This window comes from Musa acuminata, chromosome BXJ3-11, assembly GCF_036884655.1.
Source record: "Musa acuminata AAA Group cultivar baxijiao chromosome BXJ3-11, Cavendish_Baxijiao_AAA, whole genome shotgun sequence".
NCBI classification, from domain to species: Eukaryota; Viridiplantae; Streptophyta; class Magnoliopsida; order Zingiberales; family Musaceae; genus Musa; species Musa acuminata.
Window position 1 is genome coordinate 32,057,103 of NC_088359.1, and position 26,870 is coordinate 32,083,972.

Genomic DNA, 26,870 nt, shown 5'->3' on the forward strand with positions numbered 1-26,870 from the left:
GCCATCGAAGCGTCGAATCGACGGCGGAGGAGGAGGATGATCGCCATCATCGTTTGATCGCTTCACTTGCAGTAGGCGGGTAAGCTGCAGGCGGTGAGAAGACCGAAACGATTCCACTATAAAAGGCTCCCTCAGATCTGAAATCTAGATCTGCCGCTCTCTTCGCCTCTTGCTTGCTCCTCTCCTCCCGTTCTGCTCTCTCGTCGTCTCTGGGTTGAGCTCCGGCGAGAGGCGGCGAAGATGAGGGAGATCCTCCACATCCAGGGCGGGCAGTGCGGGAACCAGATCGGGGCCAAGTTCTGGGAGGTCATCTGCGACGAGCATGGAATTGATGGCACCGGGAAGTACAACGGCGACTCCGACCTCCAGCTCGAGAGGATCAATGTCTACTACAACGAGGCCAGCGGAGGGCGCTACGTTCCCCGCGCCGTGCTCATGGATCTGGAGCCCGGGACCATGGACTCCGTCAGATCCGGCCCCATCGGCCAGATCTTCAGGCCGGACAACTTCGTCTTCGGCCAGTCCGGTGCCGGGAACAACTGGGCCAAGGGGCATTACACCGAGGGCGCCGAGCTCATCGACTCGGTCCTCGACGTGGTCAGAAAGGAAGCTGAGAACTGCGACTGCTTGCAGGGTATATTCCTTTTTCTTCTTCTTTTCTTTTCAAATCGGAGTGGTTCTTAGTAGATCTTGCTTTACTTTGGTATAATTTTCTGGTTTCTCAAAAATGTTGTCCATTCTCTTATATCTTTTGTGAGCATGGACAATGTTTACTCCTCTCCAGTTTTTTTTATGGGCTTACAAACATGTTGCACTGAGACCTTGGTAAATTATGAGTTCTTTAATGAAGTAATTTAGGGATATTATTTCCTTCTTTTATAGGCTTAATGAATTAATGACGTGCTTTTGACAGTTTCTATTGATGAATATAATGTTTTATCGAGTTATTTGTTATCGAAATAGGCTACAGCTTATCTTGATTGATTATGATTGGAGTTCTCAAGGGATTCTGTTCATTTACGTTGACAGACATTGGAATTTGATGTATGATAAGTTTGTGCATATAGTATGTGAAGCTACTGTAATAGGGTGTGTTTAAGTACGCTACCTGTTATTATGTCAAGTTTGTTCACGTTGATTTTCATTCTATTTCTGTTAGCATGAACTAGAGTTACCTGATCTTTGCCGATTCAAATTAATGATCCTCAACTTAATTTCCTCATTTATTGGTTGAGTCCATTGGGTTCTCTAGGTCTTCTCACTTAGTGAAAACTGAATTTTCATCAAAAAAATGCTTGGTCGGACTGAAATTTCATGCATACAAGTGGAGATACTATTTATCTGTTCCATATGTGAAACAATATTATTACTGACACCTGGTAATTTGCTTCTAAATTTGTTCAATTTCAGATCCATTAAAGATAAATTAAATTTTCATTCTGTCATATTTGTGATTGGCAAACTTGCACCTTTCAGTCGAAAATGTACATAATGGACAATTTCTCCTGGATGCTTGCTGGTAAATTTTGACTTTTAGCCTCCTTAGCAATAGTAGAAAGATGACAAAGGGTTTCCAGATTTTGCTGATCATGATGGTGAGAACATGATCTCCCCTTATTGAGAGTTAGTTGATACCAGCTTAAGAAAAATTATCACCTTGGTCTCTCTATCTGACAAGGTCTGACATTTGTTTACATGCATATGTCAAATCTTCAACGGCTTTGTCCTTTCTCTTTTATGTGGCATTTTATGTCCTTGATGCTGTAAGCAAATCTGCAAGTTCGTCATTAGAATTTTTAACTGTTTTGATGTTCTGCAGGCTTCCAAGTTTGCCATTCTTTGGGGGGAGGAACTGGATCTGGCATGGGCACCCTTCTTATCTCTAAGATCAGGGAGGAGTACCCGGATAGAATGATGCTTACCTTCTCTGTTTTCCCATCACCAAAGGTGTCTGATACAGTTGTGGAGCCATACAATGCTACCCTCTCTGTTCATCAACTCGTTGAGAATGCTGATGAGTGTATGGTCCTTGACAATGAAGCGCTGTATGATATCTGCTTCCGCACTCTGAAGCTTGCAAATCCCACTTGTGAGTGCTGCTTGTCTTTTCATGAATTCTTTTCGATGCTACTTGAAATTGTGATCTTTTGTTTACTAATTCTCTAAATGTAGAAGATGCTGACACTCTGATCTTCTTCTTTTCTTCATACTAATATCAAGCATGTAAGGTCTTGCTTTAAACCATGGTGGTTATAAAAGCTAGTAACATAGAGTCGCCATATCCTTTCTGGTCGATACATTTTTTTTCCTCCTTTTTCTGCGCCTTTCCATGATCGATCAATCAATTTGTGCTTCGATATGTCTTTTTATTTTGTTCATTTAAAAGTTCAGAATCCGTATGTAAAGGGCAGTTAAACTTTTCAGTTAATCTTGACCTCTTAAAGTTTAAGGTCTTGTTCCAAATTGCATTGTTGCTAAAAGTGTTTTCTTTTATGTTGCAGTTGGCGATCTTAATCACCTGATCTCTGCCACAATGAGTGGTGTCACATGCTGCCTTCGGTTTCCTGGACAGCTTAATTCCGACCTCCGGAAGCTTGCCGTGAACCTCATCCCTTTCCCCCGCCTCCACTTCTTTATGGTGGGGTTTGCACCCTTGACCTCGAGGGGCTCGCAGCAATATAGGGCCCTCACAGTTCCTGAATTGACCCAACAAATGTGGGATGCCAAGAACATGATGTGCGCTGCTGACCCTCGTCATGGCCGGTACCTGACAGCCTCAGCCATGTTCCGTGGGAAGATGAGCACAAAGGAAGTGGATGAGCAGATGCTGAATGTTCAGAACAAGAACTCTTCCTACTTCGTGGAGTGGATACCAAACAATGTCAAGTCTAGCGTGTGTGACATTCCGCCCAAGGGGCTAAAGATGGCTTCCACATTCATCGGGAACTCAACTTCCATTCAAGAGATGTTCAGGAGGGTGAGCGAGCAGTTCACAGCCATGTTCAGGAGGAAGGCTTTCTTACACTGGTACACCGGAGAGGGCATGGACGAGATGGAATTTACCGAGGCTGAGAGCAACATGAACGATCTGGTGGCCGAGTACCAGCAGTACCAAGATGCAACGGCAGATGAGGAAGAATACGAGGAAGAAGACGAAGAGGCTGAGTGATTCATTTCTCTTATCTCAAGAAATGTCCTCCTGCCATTATAATTTCCGCTGCGAGTGAGAGGGATTTGGTGTCTTATCAGAAGACAGTTTTATGTTGTTATGGCTGTACTTTTTCTGTTGATGTGATTGATATGTTGTAACATTCGGAGCCCTGACTTCTTACTCTTATCCGGTTTCTTTTGATATGTCTGTCTGCATATTAACTAGTTGTTGTCGTTGCACTACTTGTTGTCTGGGCTTAGTTTAACGTGATCAAACAAAGGGTCCTCCTTTGCATGTTTATTGGATCGACGCATCATCGTCTGGAAGTAAACAAGCTGGCTTAGTTTCTCTGTGGTGTTTCTGAAGTTGGTTATTGTGATTATGTTATTTGTGAAAAGGTTTGTGAATCGTCATATCTGTTATGCATGCATAGTTTCTCTGTGGAGTTTCTGAAGTTGGTGGGTGGATGAATGCTGTTGTTCTCTTTTAACTTGGTTAATATTTGATATCATATTATTGTGAAAAGGTTTGTGAATTGTCATATCTGTTAACCATTGAGAGGTTGTACTTTTGATGTGGTAATTATATCTGAGGCAGTTTCATGTGACGTTGTGGTAAGCTGCTGGTCCCTCTTATGGTTCAAATCTTGTTTGGCCTCCTCCTCCTTCATTAGCCTTTTCGGTTTTTAGTAGAATCAGAGAATTTGGACAGTTTATTTCTTTGTCATCATAATCGGAGATGCTGTAAGTGATAAAGCTATGTATTGATATGAACATTTAGTCCTTGATCATTTACTCTAAGTGCATGAATCAATTGGAAAGATTTTGAAAGAAATAGTCGAGTCTTTTATTAGTGTATTAAAGATGTAAGTAATCATTATTAATGATGAGCAAATACATTAATGATGAGAAATGTATCCTCTACCCGATGTTCATAGTCATATTATTAGTTATTTGGTTTGATGGAGAATAAATCTGACCCAAAACTCTATAAGCTGCAAAAGAAATAGTAAGAGATGGGAATGAAAACTAAAACTTGTTACTGATAAGGGTAATAACGGCGACATGGCGTGCCACGATGTCAGCCACGCCTAGATGACGCTCTGCCCCAAAAGAGGGCAATAATGCTGACACGATGTGCGCTGACGTCACCCACTCTCAGACAACGATCCCATCGTCGTCTGACTCGGCATGCTTAGCCGAGGCGGAGGAACACGACGACCGAGGTTTGCCCATACCCTGCGGCAGTTCGGTTCTCCACGCAACGCCAACGGTCATGTCAGACGCCATCAAAGGTACGATCCTGCCCCCGTCGACAGACCCGTTAGGTAACCTTAAACTTACCTATAAATACCCCCGAGTCCCAAAGGGAAGAGGGGGGGGGAACCGACACAAAAACCTTTCTTCATCTGAAATCCTCTAACTTGATCGTCGGAGGAGTCGGGCCGAGCCACCGACCCGACTTGTGTGCAAGTATATAGACGGGATCGTCTCTTCCCGGCCCCGAGGCCATGGCATAAAGTTGTTTACACTAACAGTTACAACGAATAACCCAAGAAGTTTGATGAAAAACGAACTTACAACAAAATAAAACTGTGACCGTTATAAAAATCGATCGCGGTGGGACTCGAACCCACAATCTCCCGCTCCGGAGGCGAGCGCCTTATCCATTAGGCCACGCGACCATTTACGTGTGATTCTCGTTATATTTTTATTTAAATTAATTACTACAACCGGTCTACTCGCAACGTGGGTGGATGAGCTGGTGCCACAACAGCTAGTAGTACCCTAAGAAAGCTCTTCTCTTTTCCAATTTAATCTTTAAATTGGAGATGTCTAATTGGATAATCTGAATCAACTATTACTTATTTTAATCACATATAATCTTCTCTTCCCTCATTGTTGTATAAATCAAAAGATTACTAAGAAGAAAATAGAGAAAAACAAATACAAACAATGATGATGATTATTGGATTCTAATTAAAGTTTTACGATAACAATTCTTGAGTGTTAATACATGGCATATTAATTATAATCAATCAACTCCACTGTTGTATCTCCTATCAATGGCATTAGTTGCTAAACATGTGTACTTGTTCTTCTTCTTCTACAGCTTCCTAAAACTACTGGAGCTTTCTTAAGATTTGACATTGGGATAAAAGAACATAAAGTGAAAGCATGCAAGAGAATTCAATTCTTTTAGACATGTTGATCATGATGCGCGAAAAGATTCATGCGAATAATAAGCTACCAATATTAGTCATGTTAAGAACATTCTTTTCCCTTTTTTTTTCTCTTTTAAAAGACATTTTATCACGAAATAGATAATGATAGAAGATGAAAGAATAACGAACACATAGCCATTACAATGAAGATTCAAACACGAAGAATTCACCCGATGAAAAACAATAGCAAAATTGATGATTGTGATTAAAAGAAATTACTTGATGCAATCCATATACTAATAAAATCAAATGTGTTTTTAATCAATGTGAGACTAATCAAATCGAAAATATTATACAATAATCATGCATATGCAAGTCAATAAAAATATATTTTTTAATCAATTTTTTTGAAGGACCATACTAATAATAATGATAATAATATATAAAACAAAACTTACCTAATCTTATAATGATTGGAGAGAATAGCATGCACATTTCCACCATGCCTTGGATAGTGAATGGAAGGTGAGAGGTCAAACATCATCACACCCCAAGTCAAAACAGCGACTATTCTACATCCTCACCAAACCCAATCAAAACTAACTTTTAGTATGTCATTTTGGACACTTGTAACATCATGTAACAATTAGAAAAAAAAAATTATAATACTAGTATATATTTTTTTATAAATAATACATGATGAAAATAAATTTTGATCATACGATAATATTCTCGAACTAATAGCTTAGGAGTAAACATCTATAAGATAGAGTTCTACGCCCTCAATCGGAGGGATAAGCGAGTCTAAGTATATTATCATTAGAGAAATATTTTAGATACATAATATGATAGAATTATTATAATTTACTATAAATTAACAGAGAAAGTCCTATTAGCCTCTTAAAAATTGAGTGCATATACATTTGTAAGATATTCTACCCCATTAATCTGAAAAAAAAAAAAAAAACTGCTGAAGTAGTTGTTTCATTATTTTCACATCATTGTCATGTGATGATGATGATATGTAGCAATGGTTTCCATTTTGATTGGCTACAGAGGTTGTACAGCTAAATCCCTGCAACCAAAAGTTGTCTTCTTCTTGTTATAATTACCCAATGATGAGTAGTCAGAGAGAGAGAGAGAGAGAGAGAGAGAGAGAGAGAAGAAGCCATGCAAACACTTACCATCTTTCAGCTTTGCCCAACATTTTTTTTTCTTTTCTTTTATCTTCTTATTTTGTTGTCCCAAAATCTAAGAAAGGGTTGATAAATTAAATTTAATAGTGTGAAGGTTACATGCATTCTAATTGCAAAATAAACTAGAAAAATTGTGTTGCAATCAAAGGAAAATATCAGCAACATGTTATCAGAGTATAGCTGATCAGCTTTGTAGGTAAGTGTTTATTTGATCAAACATGACCAATTGTTAAACAACAAGAAAAAAAAGGAGGACCAACTTCAGTCAAGAACTAGGAAAATAAGGAGAGGTAGAGACAACATACCTGTTCTCTTGCATCCCTTACCTAACCCATCAAGAGTTGAGTGAAACATGTCAGTCAACCATTAAATTAGACCATTTGGACTATTACATCAGATATATTTACATGACTGTAATTTCTATGACAATCAAATCCAAAATTTATCCAACAAATTTTACATATAAAACATTGATCTAGTAGTAGTGATGTATCAAGAGTTTATAATCGTATCTCATATATTTATTAACGACGTTAGATAGCTAGCTCAGATTCTAATTTTATCCTCGTTACTTATCTTTCAACGAAAAAAAAAAAACCTCTTAAGAATTAAAGTAAAAGATTGATAATTTAAAATAGAATGTCAATCTTTGTCCCATCAACTTCATCCTTAGAATTTTAATTTACATAATTTTTTAAATCTTTTTAACAGCTCATGTGATTGAGCAAAAAAAAAAAGGCACTAATAATTCAGTAGGTGGAATGATCTGACTAGGTCTAGGAATTCTTAGTTAATTAGTAGACTCAACACCTAATCCCAACCTAATTAATCTCTTCTTCTCCCACTAATTTGTCCACTCATGTGCCAATGCTTTGGGGCTGCCACCCATGCAAGCATGGTGTCAAACAATTGATGTGTATCCAAATGTCCCAACTTTTGCTGCAAGCATGATGGAGATGTGCCTTGTAATAATTGGCATTTATTTTTTGGTCCCTTCTTTAGTACTACTATATGAGTTAAAAATGCAAGAATGTTATCATTTCATGCACTTTACTAATACTTTTCCAATTGATGTGTAACATAGAAATTTTAATTTGTATTTCCTATTTCTACGAAAAGAATGTGTTCTAAGGCTCAATGGTTCGAAACCGAGGAGAATAAATAAGAATATTTTATTAAAAAATTAATTATTAATTTATTTTATCGAATGACGTTCTGTATTTATAATCATCGGATAGTAACTTCGGATGGTATCTCTCAACGTTAAACCTTATATAAAAAAGAAAACGAGGGATCATAAGGTAAAGGAAAATAATGAGGATTTTTTTATGAAATATTTAATAATGATATAAAAAAAATTATTGGGAAAAAAATAAGCATCAAAATTTAAGATAAACAAAAATAATAATAAATAAATAAATAAATTAGTGCAGGATGGGGAGGGACAGATATGGAATTTTGTATTTTAGACCTCAGATTCCTCTTCTCGCTGCGATCATTCGCACTGCTTTCGTGTTGATGAAAAGTCCACCACGACTCGGTCCGGAATTGTATGACTCACCTGCCGCTTTTAATTGTCGCCCGGCTTCTCTGTGTCTGTGCCTCTCCCCCCTCCCTCAGCTGCCCCTCTTGCGTCACCAGGTACCTCTGCCGTCTCCATGACTCCATCCTGATCACCTTCTCTTGCTCTTTGATGTGTTTGTCGTTGTTCTTTTGATCGGGATTTGGGGCTTTTACGTCGTTTTGTTTGGTTTTGGAAGTGAATACGCGTTTCTGGGGATCCGCAATGGTATTCACTGAGGGGGCCGTTAGGATGTTTAAAAGTGACTCGGGTTTCGATTTGGTTTCGTGGAGCGTTTTTGGGACTCTGGATTCGTTTGATTTTGATCGCTTTGTCGCCGATCTGACGTTCGCTTCTCCCTGGTCTGTTGGGTTAGGGTGCGGCCTGGTTCATTTCGCGTGAAAGTTGGAGTCTTTTCTTCGTTGGTTTTCAATGTGATTAAAGATGAGATTTTTAGTGGTTCTATTTTGCTCTAAATGAGGAGATTATTTCCTTCGTTCCTTGATTTATTAGGGTCTTGATTCCCTAGTTCATGGAGTTTTGTGAATGGTTTAGCTTTTCGTGATTTTTGAGAATTCTTATGACCCAGGAATTTAGTGTTCTTTATTTCAAGGTAGAAAACTGTTCTGGGAATGCTTGGTTGACTTGCTTGGGGACGGGCCTTTTTTTTGTTTTTGTTTTTTTCTTTATTTTCTCAGGAGTTAGGCCTAAGATTTGAATATTGAGAATCTTTTGTTCATCTTCTTGACCAAGTTGAATTTTTGGGTTGTGTGCTGAATTGATGGTTTTTCTTCGCTACAGCTCTCTTGATCTGACTGGCAATTAGAGGTTGGGTTCGTTGGAAAAGAGGAAACTGATCTAATTCACCCTCGTGCTTATTATGAAGGAAAATCCTCAAATGCTACCCACCAACAGGAGTAGAACTCAACCCAGGGCTGTTAGACCTTGGCCCCTTTCAGGTTCTTTTTTTCCCTTTCATTTGAGATCACATGTTTTCTTCTTTTGTTACTTGATGAATCTATTTATTTACTTTCAATTTGACTTTTGAAGTGGGTCACTTGAATACGACTTTGTAGTTTCACTAATAACTACTGCTTGTATATCGTGGTGATCTGTTTTTAAAATTTTTCACAGTTGGTTATTTTTGTTGAGAAAAGCCACAAATTCAACTTTTTATGAATGTTGTCATAATGTTCGAACTTCATTTCTCAAGTTCATTCTTGTGCTTTAGAATTACGTATGCTCATCTCTCTCTCTCTCTCTCTCTCTCTCTTACTACATTCAAGTTATTCATACTTGCTAGTGCTCCATTTTTTTTTTTGCAGGGATGGACAACTCCGATTCAAGGCGCAAGCCTCATGTTTATGGAAAACTTCTGATGGCAGTTATTCTGACAGCCTTCTGCATACTGATTTTAAAGCAATCCCCGAATTTTAGTGGCAGTAATGTGGTAGGTATTCACCATATATTTTGAGCCAAGTGTATTTTTAGGAAAAGCTTTCATTAAATATACGAGTAAAACTGCTTCAGTTATGTTGAACTTTACATAATGTTTTATGGATCTGAGTGTTGGATAATTAAGAAACAACATATATAAAAAGTTTATGTTGTCGAGATAAATGTATGGAGTTACTTAGAAATATAGAAAAAGAAATATTTTTATTTGTGAACAATTATGTATCGCATCGATAGAGGATAAGATGAGAGAAGATCGCTTAAGATGGTATGGGGCATGTGCTTAGGAGACCTCTAGATGCGATAATCAGAAAAGGAGAAATAATTAATATTAGTAGTACTAGGAGATGTAGAGAAAGACCTAACAAGATTTTAATAAAAATTATAAATAAAGATTTAAATATTCTGAACTTAACTAAGCATATGACTTTTTACAGATCTCAAAGACAGCAAAAGATCCATATAGTCAACCCCAAATAATTAGGACTTACGGCTGTGTTGTTGTTGTTGTTGTTGTATAGTCTTTTATATGGTAGGTAACCAACACTAATGGATAGTGTATCCTCAGTAGCTGCTACAACAGGTTGGTTTCAGAAGCCTTTTCAAAATCATGTATAATTAAACATGATGACACAGCTCCCCTATATTTGAAAATATCGTACACTACATCCCTCATATTAGAATTCCCTTTTCTGGGAGTATTAGCAAATAATAGAGCTCTCTTTATGAACAACAGTATTATAAGCTTCGTTTAGGATTCTTTGCTTTATTAATTTGATCATTTATTTTCTTCTTTTGGTTTTCCTGACTCAGAGTTTCTTTATCTTACAGTTTTCTCGTCATGAACCTGGGGTAACTCATGTCTTAGTAACAGGCGGTGCTGGCTATATTGGCTCGCATGCTGCACTTCGACTCCTAACAGACTCATACCGTGTTACAATTGTGGTAATATGACTCAACCAAGCACACATATGGACAAACTAAAAAGATCTGTAGGATCTGATTAGTAATTTTTTTTAGTTGTAATTGATCTTTCTCTGCTGATTTTACAGGATAACCTTTCCAGAGGGAATCTTGGGGCTATTAGGGTTCTCCAGCAGCTGTTTCCAGAGCCTGGAAGACTTCAGTTTATTTTTGCTGATTTAGGGGATGCGAGAGCTGTATCCTTATCACTTTATTATTTTGACAACCTAAAATTTAAATTTGGTCGAGATTTGGCTTAAAAGTGATCAACAAAACATTATTCCTTAATAAATCATTAGGTCAACAGGATATTTGCTGAAAATGCTTTCGATGCTGTTATGCACTTTGCAGCTGTTGCTTATGTAGGGGAAAGCACACTTGAACCTCTTAGGTATGTCATTTATGCAAGTATCTCATATAGACAAAATATTGACTGGATTTTATCTGCTTGGCTAAACTTCTTGCTGCAGCCTGGACAATATTGTGTATTGAAAAATTCCTGTGTAGTATTACATTAACAATTGCATTTGGTTTTTGTGTCTATACAGTTTATGAGAAAAGCCTCCAGTTGGAGGGCATGACCATGCAACCTTTTGTTCTTAAGTCTTATCTTTTACAGAAATGGTTAATCCTATCTGATTGCTTCTGAAGATTCCTTCTTGGTTGCAATAAATAAATATGGAGCAGAATCTTTTATTCTTTCCATATGCATCATGAGTAAATATATTATCAGATGTATATGTGAGCCTTCTTATGTATGCATAGGTTTGAGATGGCTGCTATCCAATCAAATTTTGTATGCTGATGAATTGTCGTTTTTCTATGTACTCTGATGCTCATCTTGCTTTTTTCATTTAGTGATCTTCTATCAACTATGACAATCTCAGACATTATATTCGTTTGTTCTGAGGCAAATATCTAGATGTTGAGGAACACACATTTTCTTTCACCCTTATTAAACCATGGTGTGGCTTTAAGCACTCAACATTTCTTTTCATAGTACTAGTTAAAATATGATCTGATATGAGTACATTTTCTTGTTACATAGTTAGACATCATAGATCTGATATCTTCTATCTAATTTATAGAATCTTTGTGGTCGAGGTAAATCTTTTATTAAAAAAATGGAATTGAATAAATTGTAGCATCCAATCAGCAGATGCATGAGATTAATTAAAAATTTGAGTTTTTATCCCATGGGCACCGATGGTCACAGGTGTTCTCAGAATTTTGTTAAGAGTCTCACCCCATGTCGGCATGGGTTCAAAACATGGCATATTAACCCCAACAAGATCGAGCTTATATCTTTATGCTTTTGAAGACTCCATCATGAATGGGCTTGCAAATCATGACATTAGACTGACTTGTGACTTTTAGATTGGCATTTGGTGACAAACCTGAATAGTATTCGATGGTTCTTGGTTTGCATTTCTCCAATTCTAAACCAAGTCTTTGTTCTCAGCATTTATTATGCATTTCTGACTTTATCTCAGGACCTTAACCAACAATGTTGGAACTTTGGTATCTCGATATTACAGTTGCTTATGCGGTCCTCAACTTTTTCTTTCATAGGTACTATCACAACATCACGGCAAATACTTTGGTAATTCTTGAAGCTATGGCAGCACATGGCGTTAAGACTCTTATTTACTCGAGTACCTGTGCTACTTATGGAGAACCAGAAAAGATGCCTATTACAGAAGAAACTCCTCAGGTAAGAAAGAGTTAACCTTTGTTTGCTTCAATCAGATGATACCAGAGGCATCTAGCTTTCCTGGTTGAAGGTCAATTCTATTTTGCTCTTGATAAAACTATAGGATTCTGGTGCTTTTGTCCAGAGCAAGCACTCATGAATGTGATAATGACTTGGATTTCAAATAAACTTGCAGCTTCCTATCAACCCATATGGGAAGGCCAAGAAAATGGCAGAGGACATCATCTTGGATTTTTCGAAGAGATCAGACATGGCAGTCATGATCTTAAGGTGGATTGCTGATAGTAACAATTTTGATTATGAAATCTGTTGGAACATGAGATTAATTTCTTTCTCCACATCGGCAGGTATTTCAATGTCATAGGCTCAGATCCAGAAGGAAGACTAGGTGAAGCTCCTAGACCTGAACTAAGGGAGCATGGACGAATATCTGGTGCGTGCTTCGATGCAGCACTAGGTATCATACCAGGGTTGAAGGTATCTTTATTCATCTTTCAGTAACCCAATGCTTGATTGGATTCATTCTTGATTAGCTTCAACAGTATATTTTTTTAAAAACAATAATTTAATGTGTTTCCTGCATAGGTTAAAGGAACAGACTACGCAACAAGTGATGGAACTTGTATCAGAGACTATATCGATGTCACTGACCTTGTTGATGCTCATGTGAAAGCTCTTGACAAGGCAAGGCCTAACAAAGTTGGCATATACAACGTTGGTACTGGAAAAGGTTGTTCTCCGTCTCTCTTCTCAGTGTGTATGTTTTTCCTTTCTGTTCTATGGCAGGCTTAGCTCGTCGAAACCTGACAAGTCTGCTGTTTTATTTCCAGGAAGGTCAGTCAAAGAATTTGTCGAGGCCTGCAAGAAGGCAACTGGGGTGAACATCAAAGTTGACTACCTTGAACGTAGACCAGGGGACTATGCCGAAGTCTACAGTGACCCTTCAAAAATCAATTCGGAGCTCAACTGGACCGCACATTACACCGATCTTCAAAAGAGCCTCTCAACCGCATGGAGATGGCAGAAATCACATCCGAATGGTTATCGGTCACCATCGGCCATGGCTGTTTGATCAACTGTTCCACTCGATTATACATATTAGATTTCATGAAGATGTAAGCTTCTGATAGAAGTCATTAGCAACCTTCATTGCTTAGATTAATGATGAGGGTGGTCTTGGCAAGCATAGAGGAAGGATTCAATCACTCGCGAAGTCTTATCATACTGAGTGTAGGAATCGAGATAAAAATGTGTTATTTTTACAAAGGTTATGCAGAAGCCATTAAAGAACAGAGCTCATAGTTGTAATCCCCCATTGATGGATTTCTCATGTATGATTCTTAAGTTGTGATAAAATGCCATGATTATTCTTTTTCCCATATAAATATAGAATCATCTGAGCAGAATATACACCATGTGTGTCCATCTGTCAGTTTTCCTTTCTTCCTGAGACGACCTAAAATTTTGTGCAGGGAAGTCAAGTCATCAGCTCAATGGAAACTACCTTTTGGAACCTTTGTGCGATCTATTATCCTTTGAATCTATGAACAAATTGAACACCTAAAACTTTGATGTTTGATTACTTCCAACCAAAATACAATTGCAAATACATTGCCATTGATATAATAAACCTTTTGCTATCAAAGAAGGGGTCGAATGTGCATTGTGAGAATACAGATTGAATTGGGTGATGTTGAACTGCTTGTTAAAATGTAAAACAATAAGGATATATAAAATGTATTATATCCTCCTTGGTTTCTTATTAGTTGCAGCAATTTCAAGAATATAAGATTTCTCGTGTTTATTGGGAAGGGTATAAAAGTGCTTCTTGATTAGCAATGTTCGCTAAAATAGATCGATGGCCTCCCAATTTATATCTTATTTTGTGCTTTGAGACTCTTAAATTAATACTTGGACAATACAAATCTCACACTAAAATTAAATTATATCTAATTTTAAAGCTAAAGTGATCCTTTCAAAATTGATTTTATATTATATTTTTTGATACAAATATAATTATGTAAGAATGACTATCAACACCTCAGTATCATGTGACTGATATCTCGATATCACGTGTTCGACATCTAAAAATTATGTGATACAAATATAATTATGTAAGAATGACTATCAACACCTCAGTGTCATGTAACTGATATCTCGGTATCACATAATCAAAATCGACACACCACATGATCGACACTTTAAAATTATGTGACCAACATCTCACTTCTACTTGGGTGTTTATGATCATGCTAAATCCTTCATATTCGATATAGAACGATTGTACCTAACTCTAAGGAGATGCGTAAACACTTTTGATATTTACTTATGTCATTGAGCATAATGATTAAAAATTAAATATCAATACAAAAATTCATAGGGACTCTATCTCACTTTCCAATGCATTTAAAGAGATTATATTGAAAATAATGATATATATATATATATATATATATATATTACAATACTTCACATGTATTCTTCATATTAATATTTATGTAAAGATTTAGATTAGTCACTGTAGTTAACATTAACTAGTTTGGGAAATATATAACATCTTAAATATTCGTAACGTTTAAATTTTTAAGGGTATTAATGTTATTTAAAGGATAGAAATTAACCATAATGACATATATATGCAATTTTTTTATATTATCCAATGTATATTAATGCACAAAAATATATCTAAGCTTATATTCGGTGAATGAATATAAAAGATATCTATTTTTCCCTTCCAAAATTAGTCATCCATTTTTTATTTCTTTCACTTCGAAAAAGGCAATTAAACACGAAATATTTTATGATAATTACTTCTTTTCAGAAAAAAAAAAAAAAAGTAATTACCAAACAATATTTCATGTTTGAACGCATTCGGTCTCACCTAAATGGTTAGCGCTCGGACTCGGTCCGGTGCTTGGCTTTAATCCACGTCATTCGTTTGGACGACCGTGATCATTTACGCGTCCTCATTGAAGGGCTCAGATTCACCTTGACTCGTCCAGATCTGCCCGAACAACCCCGTGGGTGTTCTTCGAGGGCGGAGGCGGGTTTCGTTGATGGGACGGAAGCTCGGACCATGGATGGCAGCGATCTCCCGGCGTTGCCCGCCAGCGACTCGTCGGTGCCGCCGCCTAGTGGAGGAGGCGGGGCGGACGGAGCGGAGGGGCCCGCTTGGGGACGCGAAGGTTGCGAAGCCCTCGCTGGGGCGATCGCATCGACGCTGGGTGCCGTGATGAGGGAGTTCGATTCCAGGGCGGAGGGCGTTGACCGGAGCCAGGATGAGCTCTCCACTTCCCTGGATCGCCTCGCCAGAGGTAAATCATGTTGGGCGAATCCTTGGATCTTACTATATTAGGGTTTCCGGTTCCTGTTTCATGTTCTTTTGCTACTTCTCTCATCCAAAATGAGATTTTGATTTGTTTTTGCAAGGTTTTGTCGTCGTATATTGACGTGAAAAGCTTAAACACGATTTTTTTTTTGTCAGAAAAAGCTCTTGAATTTTATGTAGATAATGACTTTTTATTATTTTGATTTTTATTGATGATTTTTCAGGGCTAATTATAGGTTTCTTATAGTAGTTATACCTCTTTCGCATCTCGATCCCTAGATTAAAAAAAATTATATTAAAATTCTTATGGTTAGGAACGTGAAATATCTGATTTTATTTATTTTAACATCATAAGGATGGGCAAAAAGATAATCAACATCTAGTTACATTTTCGGTGGTGGCGAACGATGTCATTCTTGGGCTGTGGATGATTGTTCTGAATGAGAAAGAGTGACGATAAGAAGTGAGACAAAGGGAGAGGAGAAAGATGTTGACGTTTTGTATATGCATCGGTGTCGCTCGGTAACTGTGTCAATGTCGACACAAATCTAGATGTAGAGCATCGCTTGACATCTACATTGACGCCGATGCAAATATAGATGTCAAGCGACCTTTTCATCGCTCTGCATTTGTATCGGCACCGATGCAAATGCCGAGCGACGCCCAACATCTGCATCTACGTCAGTGCTAATACAGTTGTCGAGCAGCATCGATGTAGATGTAGAGCGCCATCCTCTCCCTTTGCCTCACCACTCACTGTAACTCTTCCTCTTTATCCGCAATAATTATTCGCGGTCTCGAGTGGCATTGTCGTCCACCATCATTGAAAACGTAATTGGTATATTGAAATTATCCTTTTGTATATCGTTTTCATGCTTCCGTTGGTAAAACCGATAATGTTAGAATAAATGAAATTAGATATTTCACCTTCGTAACTATAGGGATCCTAATGTAAATTTTTTAAATATAAGGATCGGGATGCTAAAGAGAGCTAAATTTAAAGGGTAATATGTAATGAGCCCGATTTCATCTGTAAAACATCTGATTTTGAGAGATTTATTGGGTAAGATCCGCAATGTTCAATATTACTGTATATATGTAAGATGCAATCTGCATAAGCATGAATTGCAATTGCATATCACAAAGACTTATTTAGTCGCTGGATGCTTATATATATATATATATATATATATATATATATATATATATATATATATATATATATGGATTATGTTTCCATCTGGTTAGGTAAATTTGACTTCTCTATCAATCATAGACTCTAATACATTGTGTTTTGTCTGAAATTTGTCACTCAAATCCTTAGTTAGTTGATGTTACTTCTCATTTTAGTTGCTTTGATTACAAAATTACTTAGTAATTTCTTGATCTAACCATGACATATGTTGACCTATTTATTGCTTGAATCTGGTTGTATATTTCTTTCCCTCTTGGCATGAATTATATGTTGTTCTGTGTACCCACTTTCACAAAAGTGCTATGCGATACCTTGGTCTCCAGTATCTTATCCGGCTATACAAACATTGTTGTTTGTAGGGTTATGATTTCTCTCGATTTTTAAGAATATATATGTTAGATAACTCTTCTCCTACAGATACTTGTGGTTTCATCTTTTGTTCTCATTCTCACAGTTTAATTCCCAAATGTTTTCCTTATCACGTTTATTTTTTGGCACTTGTTTTTCTGTTTATTGTTGTGGTAATGCAAGCCGAGTGGATTGCATATCTCACTCCTCCCGCTCCCTATAACATCAAGCAATTTCACATAGCCAGTTCAAGAGAACTTAGAGACAATCATCATCATCATCATCATCATGTAAGCTTCTGTATGCTCGATTTAATTGCCCTTCAACTATTTTGGTTGTGGCAGAACTAGACAAACTCTTAGAAGATGCGCCGTTGCCGTTCATCATGCAACATGCAGCCAAGATCTCGGCCATGCGTAGGAGGGTTTCAGCATTGAACTTGATTTTGAAGTCAATTCAGAGACGCATTGATAACATGGATCGTATGCTTTTTGCTGGCGTACCCACTGGTATTTGTGTGTTTTCTCATATATACATCTTTCGGAGGTGCTTCTCAACCATATCCTATTCATCATCATCATATATTCTGCTGATTGAGACCTAAACTTTTTCTTTTCTAGATAATCACCAACAGATACAGTAGTCGTCACATTCAGGTATCAGTCGACATTTTTATTGCTGGTTATGTTTCTTAGCTCCTTCTGTCTGTCAAAAGATTTTTGATCTTTTTTTCTCCCAACCTCTAGTTTAGTTTCCTCTTCTTGATTGCACAACTCCTCTGAATTGTTTTGATTTATCACAGCATTTTAGTTGCTTCAAGCATGGAATGTTCCTATACCTGAGAGTGTATTTCACCCATTGTATTATTTTCTCATAATCACACATTTGCAATGGTCATTTGCTCGTTGGATCCTTCAATCTTGGAATAGACATTCAAGGAACCACTGTGGATATACCTTAGTTTGTGAGTGCACGGAATGCTTGTTGCTGCTCCCATCACTTGACCTTCTTCCAGTCAGGTGCCATTAGCAGGAAGATGTAGCATTTTATGGATGTGATAGCTTTTGTTTCAAATTCAGATTAGGTTGAACCTGTGTAGTTCCAAGCTGAATATGTTTTTGATTTCTGATTATGTTACATGAAGCAAAATGTAAGAGCTTAACAAAAACCCATTCAAGTAGATGAGTCCATGGAGTCATTTTCATCTTGTTTCGCATGTAAATGAATTTCCATTGTGTTTCCTCTTGCACACATCACAAAAGGAAATGAAAGAGCTTAAAAAAAAATTCAGTCAAGCAGATGAGAAGCTAAACACTAAATTTTGTCTTGATTTACTGTGCTCTTTTACTGGCTTACTTTAGTTTCTAATGTCCCAAACTTGAAGTTATAAATCTCAGATTTAAGTCCATATGTGAACATCATGTACTAATGAAAATGTCTTCCAATCAGGAGAAGAAAAAAAAGACTAGTAAGTACTGATCCCTTAGCAGTTTATGTTGCATTGATGTCCAATGGAAATTCAACATGTAGTAGTCATATTCAACTTGTTTGACATGGATAAAATTTTGCTATGGATTACCATTGTGTTTCCTGCAGAAAAAAGAAAATAGAAACATTGACATCTGATTATTCAGTTCAACTATGAGTTTGGAATACATGCAAGTTCAGTGTTACTAAGTTTTGTCTATTCAATTTGGAGTTTGCAGGGCAACATTTACAGGTTCAAGTTGCAGTCTAGACTAATCTGAGACATCTCTGTTACAGGTGGTTCAGAATAACAAGGAAACCTTCATTTCAGGAGCTGAACTGGTTCCACTCTTTAACCTTCTCACACAAAACACTTGAAATTTGCCAACTTTTTTGTGTTGGCAGCTGCATGTATCTATTTGAAATTTATTTGAGTGACAGTTTGCACCAAATTTTGATGGGTGCATTTGCTAGAGCAGCAACATTGAATTAATATCAAAAAAAATTGTGTTGAGTGTAGATCCATGATGGCTATGGCTTCTCATATGTTTCACTTGTAAGGAGGTGGCTGCTGTTCTTGATTTGCTTATGATACACCATTTGTTCTGGTGCTTTATATGTTGAATCTCAAACCTTATCAACAACATCAAAGTTTTGTGAAATCTTCCAAGGGACACCCAGATGGTTATCTGCAGCAATAACCAATCAGGATATAAACTATGAGTCCTGTCATTAATGTTTTTATTAATTACTAGAAAAAAAACACACTTTGTGACCTATTATAAGTGTTTTCTATCATTCTTTTTCTTATGAAAGAGTTTGGAATAAGTTGCAATTCCTCCTCAAGCATAAAGCTAGACAAGAAAAGTAAAACTAGAGGCACATTTGGTACTGACAACCGATATAGATCATCACCATCATCGATTTCCTAGAAAAGTTTTTTTCTTTTTTATTTTTTCCCCTTTTGTCTTCCTCAGATTATAAGCGAAAAAAATAAGAAAATTAATTCAAGAGAAGAAAACTGAGTCATTTTACTAAAAAAAAGATGATCCAGAAAAAAGAAATGAAAGGGAAAATTTTTTTCTAAGGAATTGAGAGGAGAGAATAAAAGAATAAAAACACATGAAAAGGCAAAAAATTGTAAGTAGTAATAGACGAATAAATTTGGGATCAGACTGACGTGCAAATGATTCGGCACGGAACTGCTGCTTCTCTTGGGAAACAGCCTCTGAAATCATTCATATCTTTCATCATCTCCCAAAATTCTCTAAATACCTCAGTATAAAGACAAAAAAAAAAAACTCGAACCAGATGAGTTTGCAGAAGTAAATAAATCGGAGAACCGTGGTGACTCGGCCGAGCAGAGCCGTTCCATCCCCGCAGCAAGACAAACACTAGCTCTGTCCGAGACGACGGAGAGTCGGCGGAGGTCGTCGAGGACGAGATCCGAGGAGGACGAAGGGAGGTAACAAGGGCCGGCGGAACTCGGCGGAGCGTTCCCCAGAAACCCTAAGTGAAAGGCCAATATCATGACGGAATGCTACGTCTCGTTATATAGCCCATTCTCGTGATGGGCCGGGCCGTCTCAAGTGACTGTTACGTCGCTCGCAAGCATCGTTTCGTTGTTTGCTCACGTGACGCGTTGGATTATCCGAGTCACCTGCCTTGTCATAGAAGGCGAGCGTGGGACCCCCAAGCTTGCCCAATCAGAAGGCAGGTATCCGATCCAGAAGACTAACATCACATCTTTATTCTAAATATATGAATTAACTGTTAAGGTAAAATTTGAGTGTGATTTATATATATATATATATGACTTACAATTCACATATATATATATATATATATATATATATATATATTAGATTTTGAAAAATGAATACAAAAATCATTATTCAAATAGTAAAGAGGAAAAATAAAAATATCTAATATATTATGACTGATCCTCAAACATAGAATGAATTCTAAGTCAACATCTGAAATCTTGGGACATGCTTGAGGGTGTATCTTTGTGTGACCTACGAATGGACCATCCTCGCATTCCAGGAAAAGGACTTCTCCTGAACTATATATTTTGATCACGCATTTCAGCAGTAACCTCATGTGCTTCTGCTATGCCAAGTTAGGCAGGTACGCAGCGTCCCCAGTGATCCAGTGGATGCCAGATCTTGGGATTAGGACACCCATTGTATATGCTCTGTGCACCAAATGCTGCCATCTCGTTGCACAGTCTTTGGGGGGTGGACACCATCATGCTTCGTGAGGTAGACTCTCACATCTCTCTCTCTGGTTTTCCGCATGCTCCGTACTGTTCTCTGGTCGGAGCATTTCATGTTTGTGTACAGGGGAGCTGGTTCTTTCTTCGGTTCGGTCCTCAAGGCATGAGTTTGCAGGAGCGCAGCTGTCTCAGATTAGGTATTGCTCGTTTCTTGAGCTTCGCATGAACATTAGATGTAGATGTAAGAAGAAATGGGAGAAATCATTTGATGCATCGATGGTAATGCACTGGAACAGTCAACATAAGCAGCAAGCATATAAGCATGCTGAGACCTCAACATTCGAGAGCAGGTTTCTCTGTGTTTGGGGCTTTGCCTGTACAGTTCTATTTCTCAGCTATACAGGTATCTTATCAGTTTTGGATCATTAGTGTTGCACAATTTTGCTCTAAACAGCATTCTGCAGCATCTCCTGACTACCATCCACGTAATTATTCATGGCCATGCGCATTTGACTGTTTTCAAGTCCTAGGAGCTCTTACATATGCGCAGAAGAAATTGGTAGTGACTGTGTGATCTCTAACATGATATCATTAGTAAAGCGAAAGACTTAGTTAATTTCTCTGACTGATTTGATATATATTTCTATTGCATGACTGTGATCGGTTAGAAATATGTAACTTTCATGAATAGTTTAGAGCACATGTAGTGGTTCCCATCTTTAGACAGACTCTAATTTGTTTGTTAATTGAGATTCAATCATGTAAATGGTTTCTGTGGAGAATAATTCTTGGAAAATATTCTCTGAGCTTCAAGACCTCCAGTTTCAATTGTTTCAGATTGATTTTTCTCTGTATCTGGTTTTCTAACTTGGTTTTTTTGTTCTCAATTTGCCTGAACACCATCCTAGATTATTTCTTAAGATAGTCGGATTTTGTAGTACAGAAAAGTCTTTGGGCAAAATCTTTCTTACTTCTCCTTGTGTTTTTGTTTTCTTGTTTTCTGTATGGATAATACATAATACTAAGATGCCAACAGATGCAAACAAATATAATTGTTTTGCCACTTGGACCTGATTGGTAGATAGGATCAAGTACTTGTTTACGATGTCTCTAAATGCTTTTTTGATGGTCATCTACTTGTATGTATTCAAACAAATCTAGATGTTGAAGTGGATTGATCATAGCTTTTGCTACCCCAACCGAGTCTGCTTAATTAAATACTTGATCATTGTTACATACCAAAAGATCTCCTAGCTTGGCTAGCTGGAATTCAGAAAAACATGTTATGAGGCCACAGCTATCGACAAGTTGATCCGTTCTCCTCCTCAATTTAATAACAAAGGGTGACATGTCTTGGATTAAATATTAGGCAACTTGTGATCACAATACGTCATGTCTAAATTGGATCAGTGCTTTTTATTTCCTAAAATCTTTTCTTTTATTGGACCTGTACAAATAATTTGACTTTTACACACAGGCCCTGAAAACCAGCAGCAGCTAAACTGCTAAACCAACAGCTTTATTTGTATGTTTTTTCTTGAATGCCTATGCTAATTAAACAAGTCCTTTGCTGACATTTGAATCGTGTTTTCAGGATTCGTCTGTCCCCAAACTGGTGATCTCTTGATATGATACTTTACTGCTGATGTTCTTCACGTCCTTTAAGAAATATGTTCATTAACAAAGACTAATCGTCCCTTACCTTTCTACACAGTATGCTATGTCTTGTATGATTGAATGGTCCCAGCAAGTTGTCTTGCAGAGCACTTGATTCTTTCATGAAATCCATGCTTTGATCTACTTTTTTGCCACTCTTGTATGATTGAAATATAGACTATTTGAGCATAAGCTTTCAGTATGCTCACTGCCAAAGCCTTACAACAGCAGAATTGGCACTTATGATCAGTTGTAAAATCCATCTAGTGATCACTTACATGTGTGTATTTTGTACAACTTCAATTTAATCTGTTCCAGCATGGTAATCTCATCATAAATCAATCTTGTTAATAAAACCAACATCCCTGACGGTAGAAGCTGTTCTGCTGTATTAATAGACTCACCATATCACTTCCTTCTCCGAGTTACTTTGCTGTTATAAACTGGTGCAACTCCTAATGCATGTTTAGACTCTAAACAATTCCGTAAATTGTATTTTAGATAGGATCACTGTATATGCTTTGACATGTTCTTCTTGTGATTTAAACCTTAATGCATCCTCGGTTAACTTTCTTTTCTGACCAAAATATACAGCATGTGACCGCATATAGATAAATTGGCTTATAGTAAATGTCTTTGTCAAGTCACATCCTATGTATGTATTGTCTTTATAAACTATTTTTTCTCCTCAAGAAACATCAGTTTTCATGGCTGCTACTTTTGTTCATTGCATCTAGTCTACGTCACTGTTATGTATGATTAGAACTTCCCCTTAGCTCCTCATGTTAAAACCACTGAGCCAGTGTTGCACATATTAGACTCTACAGTAATCCAATTCGTTTCAAAGGGGCAAACAGGCATATCTTTTGACTCTTTGCTTCAGTGTTGCTTTCAACCAATAATTCAATTGTTTTACCTACTAACTTGAACCACATCTTTTGGGGTGTGGGTGTTCATCTGCTTCGACTTTTGTGGTGGAAAGCAATGCCGTCAGGTTTTCCTTTCATGACCATGCCAGGCTTCATCTCACTGGACAAGATATAAGCATGGACCCAGCAACAGGCTTATCCAGATCAAGTGTTCGAGTCTAACTTCAGCAGGTTGGAACGAAAGAGACTGTTTTGTCTGCATTGGTTTATGATAACCTAACCATGACTCTTCTTTGCAGATTTGTGTTCTTCTTCGTCTTCTTCTTCTACCACTGACCAAAACCATGTGGAGGAGTTGCATTGTGCCATTGATCGGATGAAGAGTATAGGTGTTTGACAATATCTAATGAAAGATATGCACTCGGAGAATTCAAAGATCAACGGTCAAGCTTCGTGCCATGGCACTCACCACTAATTGTTGAAGACAAACCTGAGTTATCCCATCGGGTCGGATCATGAAGAAGAAGAAGAAGAAGAAGAAGAACAACGGCGACGCACAAAGCCAAAAGGGTTTGGCGGGAAACGAAAATTGATGTGTGAGGTGAGGTGAGGTGACGTGACGTGGGGCTTATCAGCATCGTCTCATTGGCCGGCATTATCTAGTACTTTGAGCAGCTGCCATGCCATTGGGTTGAGGAGCACAGACAAGAGAGGTAGCTATCGGAAGGGAATGCAGAGGGGGTGGGCTTCAGCTGCCGAGATTCTTCGGAGCAGAGCACATTCTACAAGAAGACAACAGGGAGAGCAACTCCCTTCATCAAATGCGACATATCCCCCAATTATGGCATGTAAAGTGGGCACTTCACTTGCCCGTGGATGATGCCACCAAAGTGGTGCAATTGGGCAGTCTTTTAATCCTTATCCTGTTAAAGTAGTCCCCTCCCTACTCGACTACTTGTTTCTGTGATCCAGAAAGTTATATTTACTCTTTATTTTCGCATCAAAATGTAGACCTTTTCATCGGAATTCAACAAAAATAAAATTTTTGAGTTTGTTTTAGCAACTACATCGCCACTATATCGAGCTTTAAGAGAAATAAAAATATGAACTATATAGTATAAGGCTTTTACCAACGGATGGTGAAAGGCTTTGTACTAAACATATCATCTAATTTTCTTTACTCCATATGCTAATATATTATTGATAATTGTCCGAGCTAAAATAGAGATCAGATCTAGTCAAGATCATTTCTGTGTTAGTATTGGTCCTAGTCACTATTTTATCTGATGTCAAACCTACAAAACTAAGTCGAGGGTACTCATCACTCGATATAAATTAGTGATATAAATTTTGATTATATGAATCGCAAGAGGGTTCGAGTCCATCCAAGATTCTTTTTATATCAATCTCATCTCAATCTTATTCACTATTTAAAAAGTGTGAAAGTTGCAAACTAAGTTAGGACGTTTTCAACAAATACTTCTCCGAAGATCAAATTAGTTTTGAGTTCAAATTGGTCAAAGTATTAAAGAGAATTGCTTAGTGTGCGGGAAATGTACTTAGAAAGTTGTATTTGTAGATGGTTTTGAGGATCGTTACATCTAAAATTATCAATGATTGTACACATTATTCATGAGCTTAATCGAGAGAATGACATCATTTCCATTTAATCAAGACTAATTATCGATGATTGTACACATTATTCATGAGTTAAATCGAAAGAATGACATCATTTTCCATTGAATCTAGATTGCTTGTTGATCGGCTCAATCAAAACTATAAATATATAGTATCGACCACATGCGATAGTTGTCAACCTTAAGCGATCAACATATTGACCACATGATATTAGCGTGATGCTCGAACCATCTACCACCTATCGATCATATGAGATTGATATAGTTTTGAATGATCTAACATGTCAATCATGTGTTGATGAAACATTTATCGTTTCATTCCTCATCTATCGAACGATGTTACGTGTGTTAATCATTTAAAAACAAAAAAATACGTTCTCCATAAATTTATACACGTGTAATCATGTCGAGAAATCGATCGTAGTGAATGTTTTGGCACCACTCTGAATTGAATTTAAATTCATTCGGATGGAGAAAAAAATTATGACATATATTATATAATAAACTAAAAAAATAAATCAAGAATAAATATGTCATGCTATAATTAATTGAAGGCGACAAATTTTGAAGCTTTTATTTATTGGGTCCTCCATTTGCTCACGGATGATGCCACGAGAGTGGTGCAATCGGGTGACGTCATGTAGTTTTATGCGTTCGATCTCGATCGGACGGCCCCGGCGGAGACAAGTGGCGATTGACACGTGAAAGCCACGTGGAACGATTGATGTTTTGGCACCACTTTATCCTTCCAATCTTCGATCCCTTAAAAGGAAAAAATAATAATAATAAAAAGGAAAATGAAGAGATGTGGACATACAAATTCAACGCTGATATTTATGTATACTATAAGCTACATTTGTTGCATTCAAGTCTAATTGCCTCTACCACGTCATGTACTCTCAATTCTTCTTTAGTATCACTAGTATCAAATTTGAGGTACAACAATAACACATAACTATTAACATTATTTGTTGGACGATTTCCCTAGAAAACATTTTTTATTTTGAGTATTTATCAATCAATATTTTTATTTTATTTTTTTTTTCAAATAGTACTTTTAATTTTAAAAAAATCTGAATTATCCTTCAAAAATTTTTTTCTATATCTTATAATAATGTTTTGATGTGTCATAATATTTTTGGCTTGCTATAGTGTTTTGTTCACCACAATAAGAAGCATTGTAATTAATTTAAATAGACTCATAATCTCAACTAAATTAATTATAAACCTAAAAATATAATATTATAATAGTTTATAAGCAACGATTATCAAAACCATGATATGATGTCACTTATGGTGTATTTTAATAATATAGTATTTTTGGTACATCAATAAGATACCGTAAACATTATCGAAAAACGTTATAAATGAATCAAATGAAAATGCCGTAATAATTAAAAATTGATAAAAAAAAAAGATAGAAAAATTTTAGAGAGATATTTTAGGTTTTTTTAAATAAAAAATATTATGTTACTCTCACCCACATCCATCAATAATATCAAGTTAGCTACTCCTAATTATGGTCATTTCTAAATTTAAAATATTAAAATTCAACAACTAAAGATACCCTCAATTACTTTCACTCATCATTTGACCTCTCATGCTCTAAAATATTTTTGAAGGAAACTAAAGTCAATTTGGCTTTCAATGTCATAACACTCAATTGACTAAGATCAGCTATAATGACATATTTGTAGTCTTGAGTTTTAACAAAACAAAAAAAAACATATGCTGAATTTAAATTCAAAAGGGATAAATAAAAAAAATCACTGATTTTTGGAGGGATATCTGTGAACAATCTTGTATCAAATATAAACCCCACAAAAAAGAAAAGAAAAAAAGAAACACCATATTTGTGAATGGCATTGTGCAAGAGTAACATCACCATGACTTGAGACTCTTTGCATGTTGTCCAACAAGAACAAATTGAGTCACTTTCAGGTAGTTG

The 26,870-nt window shown here is 36.9% G+C and overlaps 3 protein-coding genes, 2 long non-coding RNA genes and 2 other non-coding genes across 9 annotated transcripts; 4 read left to right on the forward strand and 3 right to left on the reverse strand.

Annotated features, from left to right (window-relative positions):
- The first annotated feature begins 144 nt into the window (after window positions 1-144).
- LOC103972430 (tubulin beta chain) lies at window positions 145-3,499 on the forward strand. The gene is made up of 3 exons (XM_009386766.3): window positions 145-634; window positions 1,820-2,089; window positions 2,502-3,499. The coding sequence occupies exons 1-3, from the start codon at window positions 241-243 to the stop codon at window positions 3,167-3,169; spliced, it is 1,332 nt and encodes a 443-aa protein (XP_009385041.1). The 5' UTR covers window positions 145-240; the 3' UTR covers window positions 3,170-3,499.
- Window positions 3,500-4,762: 1,263 nt separating this feature from the next.
- On the reverse strand, window positions 4,763-4,835 carry TRNAR-CCG (transfer RNA arginine (anticodon CCG)). The gene has a single exon. It is a non-coding gene; the product is annotated as a tRNA-Arg (tRNA).
- Window positions 4,836-8,004: 3,169 nt separating this feature from the next.
- Window positions 8,005-13,614, forward strand: LOC103972431 (probable UDP-arabinose 4-epimerase 2). Its single transcript, XM_009386767.3, has 11 exons — window positions 8,005-8,152; window positions 8,874-9,031; window positions 9,398-9,522; window positions 10,359-10,472; window positions 10,580-10,687; window positions 10,790-10,881; window positions 12,063-12,204; window positions 12,380-12,474; window positions 12,552-12,681; window positions 12,790-12,934; window positions 13,035-13,614. Exons 2-11 carry the CDS (start codon window positions 8,953-8,955, stop codon window positions 13,274-13,276), a joined length of 1,272 nt encoding a protein of 423 aa, XP_009385042.2. The 5' UTR covers window positions 8,005-8,152; window positions 8,874-8,952; the 3' UTR covers window positions 13,277-13,614.
- A 1,596-nt stretch (window positions 13,615-15,210) lies between these two features.
- Window positions 15,211-19,056, forward strand: LOC103972432 (uncharacterized). 3 transcript variants are annotated; one of them, XM_065173399.1, is made up of 4 exons: window positions 15,211-15,518; window positions 17,420-17,584; window positions 17,696-17,731; window positions 18,775-19,056. In XM_065173399.1, exons 1-3 carry the CDS (start codon window positions 15,281-15,283, stop codon window positions 17,716-17,718), a joined length of 426 nt encoding a protein of 141 aa, XP_065029471.1. In that variant the 5' UTR covers window positions 15,211-15,280; the 3' UTR covers window positions 17,719-17,731; window positions 18,775-19,056. The 3 variants fall into 3 exon arrangements, with proteins under 3 accessions (XP_065029471.1, XP_009385046.1, XP_009385045.1); XM_009386771.3 differs by having other exon boundaries at window positions 15,212-15,518; window positions 18,782-19,056; XM_009386770.3 differs by having other exon boundaries at window positions 15,212-15,518; window positions 18,840-19,056.
- Window positions 18,683-20,050, reverse strand: LOC108951671 (uncharacterized). Its single transcript, XR_010502131.1, has 2 exons — window positions 19,851-20,050; window positions 18,683-19,231 (listed from the first exon to the last, which is right to left on the reverse strand). It is a non-coding gene; the product is annotated as an uncharacterized LOC108951671 (long non-coding RNA).
- LOC135653468 (small nucleolar RNA Z122) lies at window positions 19,706-19,804 on the reverse strand. The gene has a single exon (XR_010502431.1). It is a non-coding gene; the product is annotated as a small nucleolar RNA Z122 (small nucleolar RNA).
- A 511-nt stretch (window positions 20,051-20,561) lies between the features above and the next one.
- On the forward strand, window positions 20,562-24,311 carry LOC108951680 (uncharacterized). The gene is made up of 3 exons (XR_001976204.2): window positions 20,562-20,806; window positions 20,888-23,516; window positions 23,585-24,311. It is a non-coding gene; the product is annotated as an uncharacterized LOC108951680 (long non-coding RNA).
- The last annotated feature ends 2,559 nt before the right edge of the window (window positions 24,312-26,870 follow it).

What these genes read in the sequence shown, in the direction of transcription:
- LOC103972430 (XM_009386766.3), top strand. Translation starts at nt 241, where the DNA reads ATGAGGGAGATCCTCCACATCCAGGGCGGGCAGTGCGGGAACCAGATC. An exon ending in GAACTGCGACTGCTTGCAGG is followed by an intron (nt 635 to 1,819) that starts GTATATTCCTTT and finishes GATGTTCTGCAG; the next exon opens with GCTTCCAAGTTTGCCATTCT. An exon ending in GAAGCTTGCAAATCCCACTT is followed by an intron (nt 2,090 to 2,501) that starts GTGAGTGCTGCT and finishes TTTATGTTGCAG; the next exon opens with TTGGCGATCTTAATCACCTG.
- LOC103972431 (XM_009386767.3), top strand. Translation starts at nt 8,953, where the DNA reads ATGAAGGAAAATCCTCAAATGCTACCCACCAACAGGAGTAGAACTCAA. An exon ending in ATTTTAGTGGCAGTAATGTG is followed by an intron (nt 9,523 to 10,358) that starts GTAGGTATTCAC and finishes TTTATCTTACAG; the next exon opens with TTTTCTCGTCATGAACCTGG. An exon ending in TTACAGAAGAAACTCCTCAG is followed by an intron (nt 12,205 to 12,379) that starts GTAAGAAAGAGT and finishes ATAAACTTGCAG; the next exon opens with CTTCCTATCAACCCATATGG.
- LOC103972432 (XM_065173399.1), top strand. Translation starts at nt 15,281, where the DNA reads ATGGATGGCAGCGATCTCCCGGCGTTGCCCGCCAGCGACTCGTCGGTG. An exon ending in CCTGGATCGCCTCGCCAGAG is followed by an intron (nt 15,519 to 17,419) that starts GTAAATCATGTT and finishes TGGTTGTGGCAG; the next exon opens with AACTAGACAAACTCTTAGAA. An exon ending in TTTTGCTGGCGTACCCACTG is followed by an intron (nt 17,585 to 17,695) that starts GTATTTGTGTGT and finishes TTTCTTTTCTAG; the next exon opens with ATAATCACCAACAGATACAG.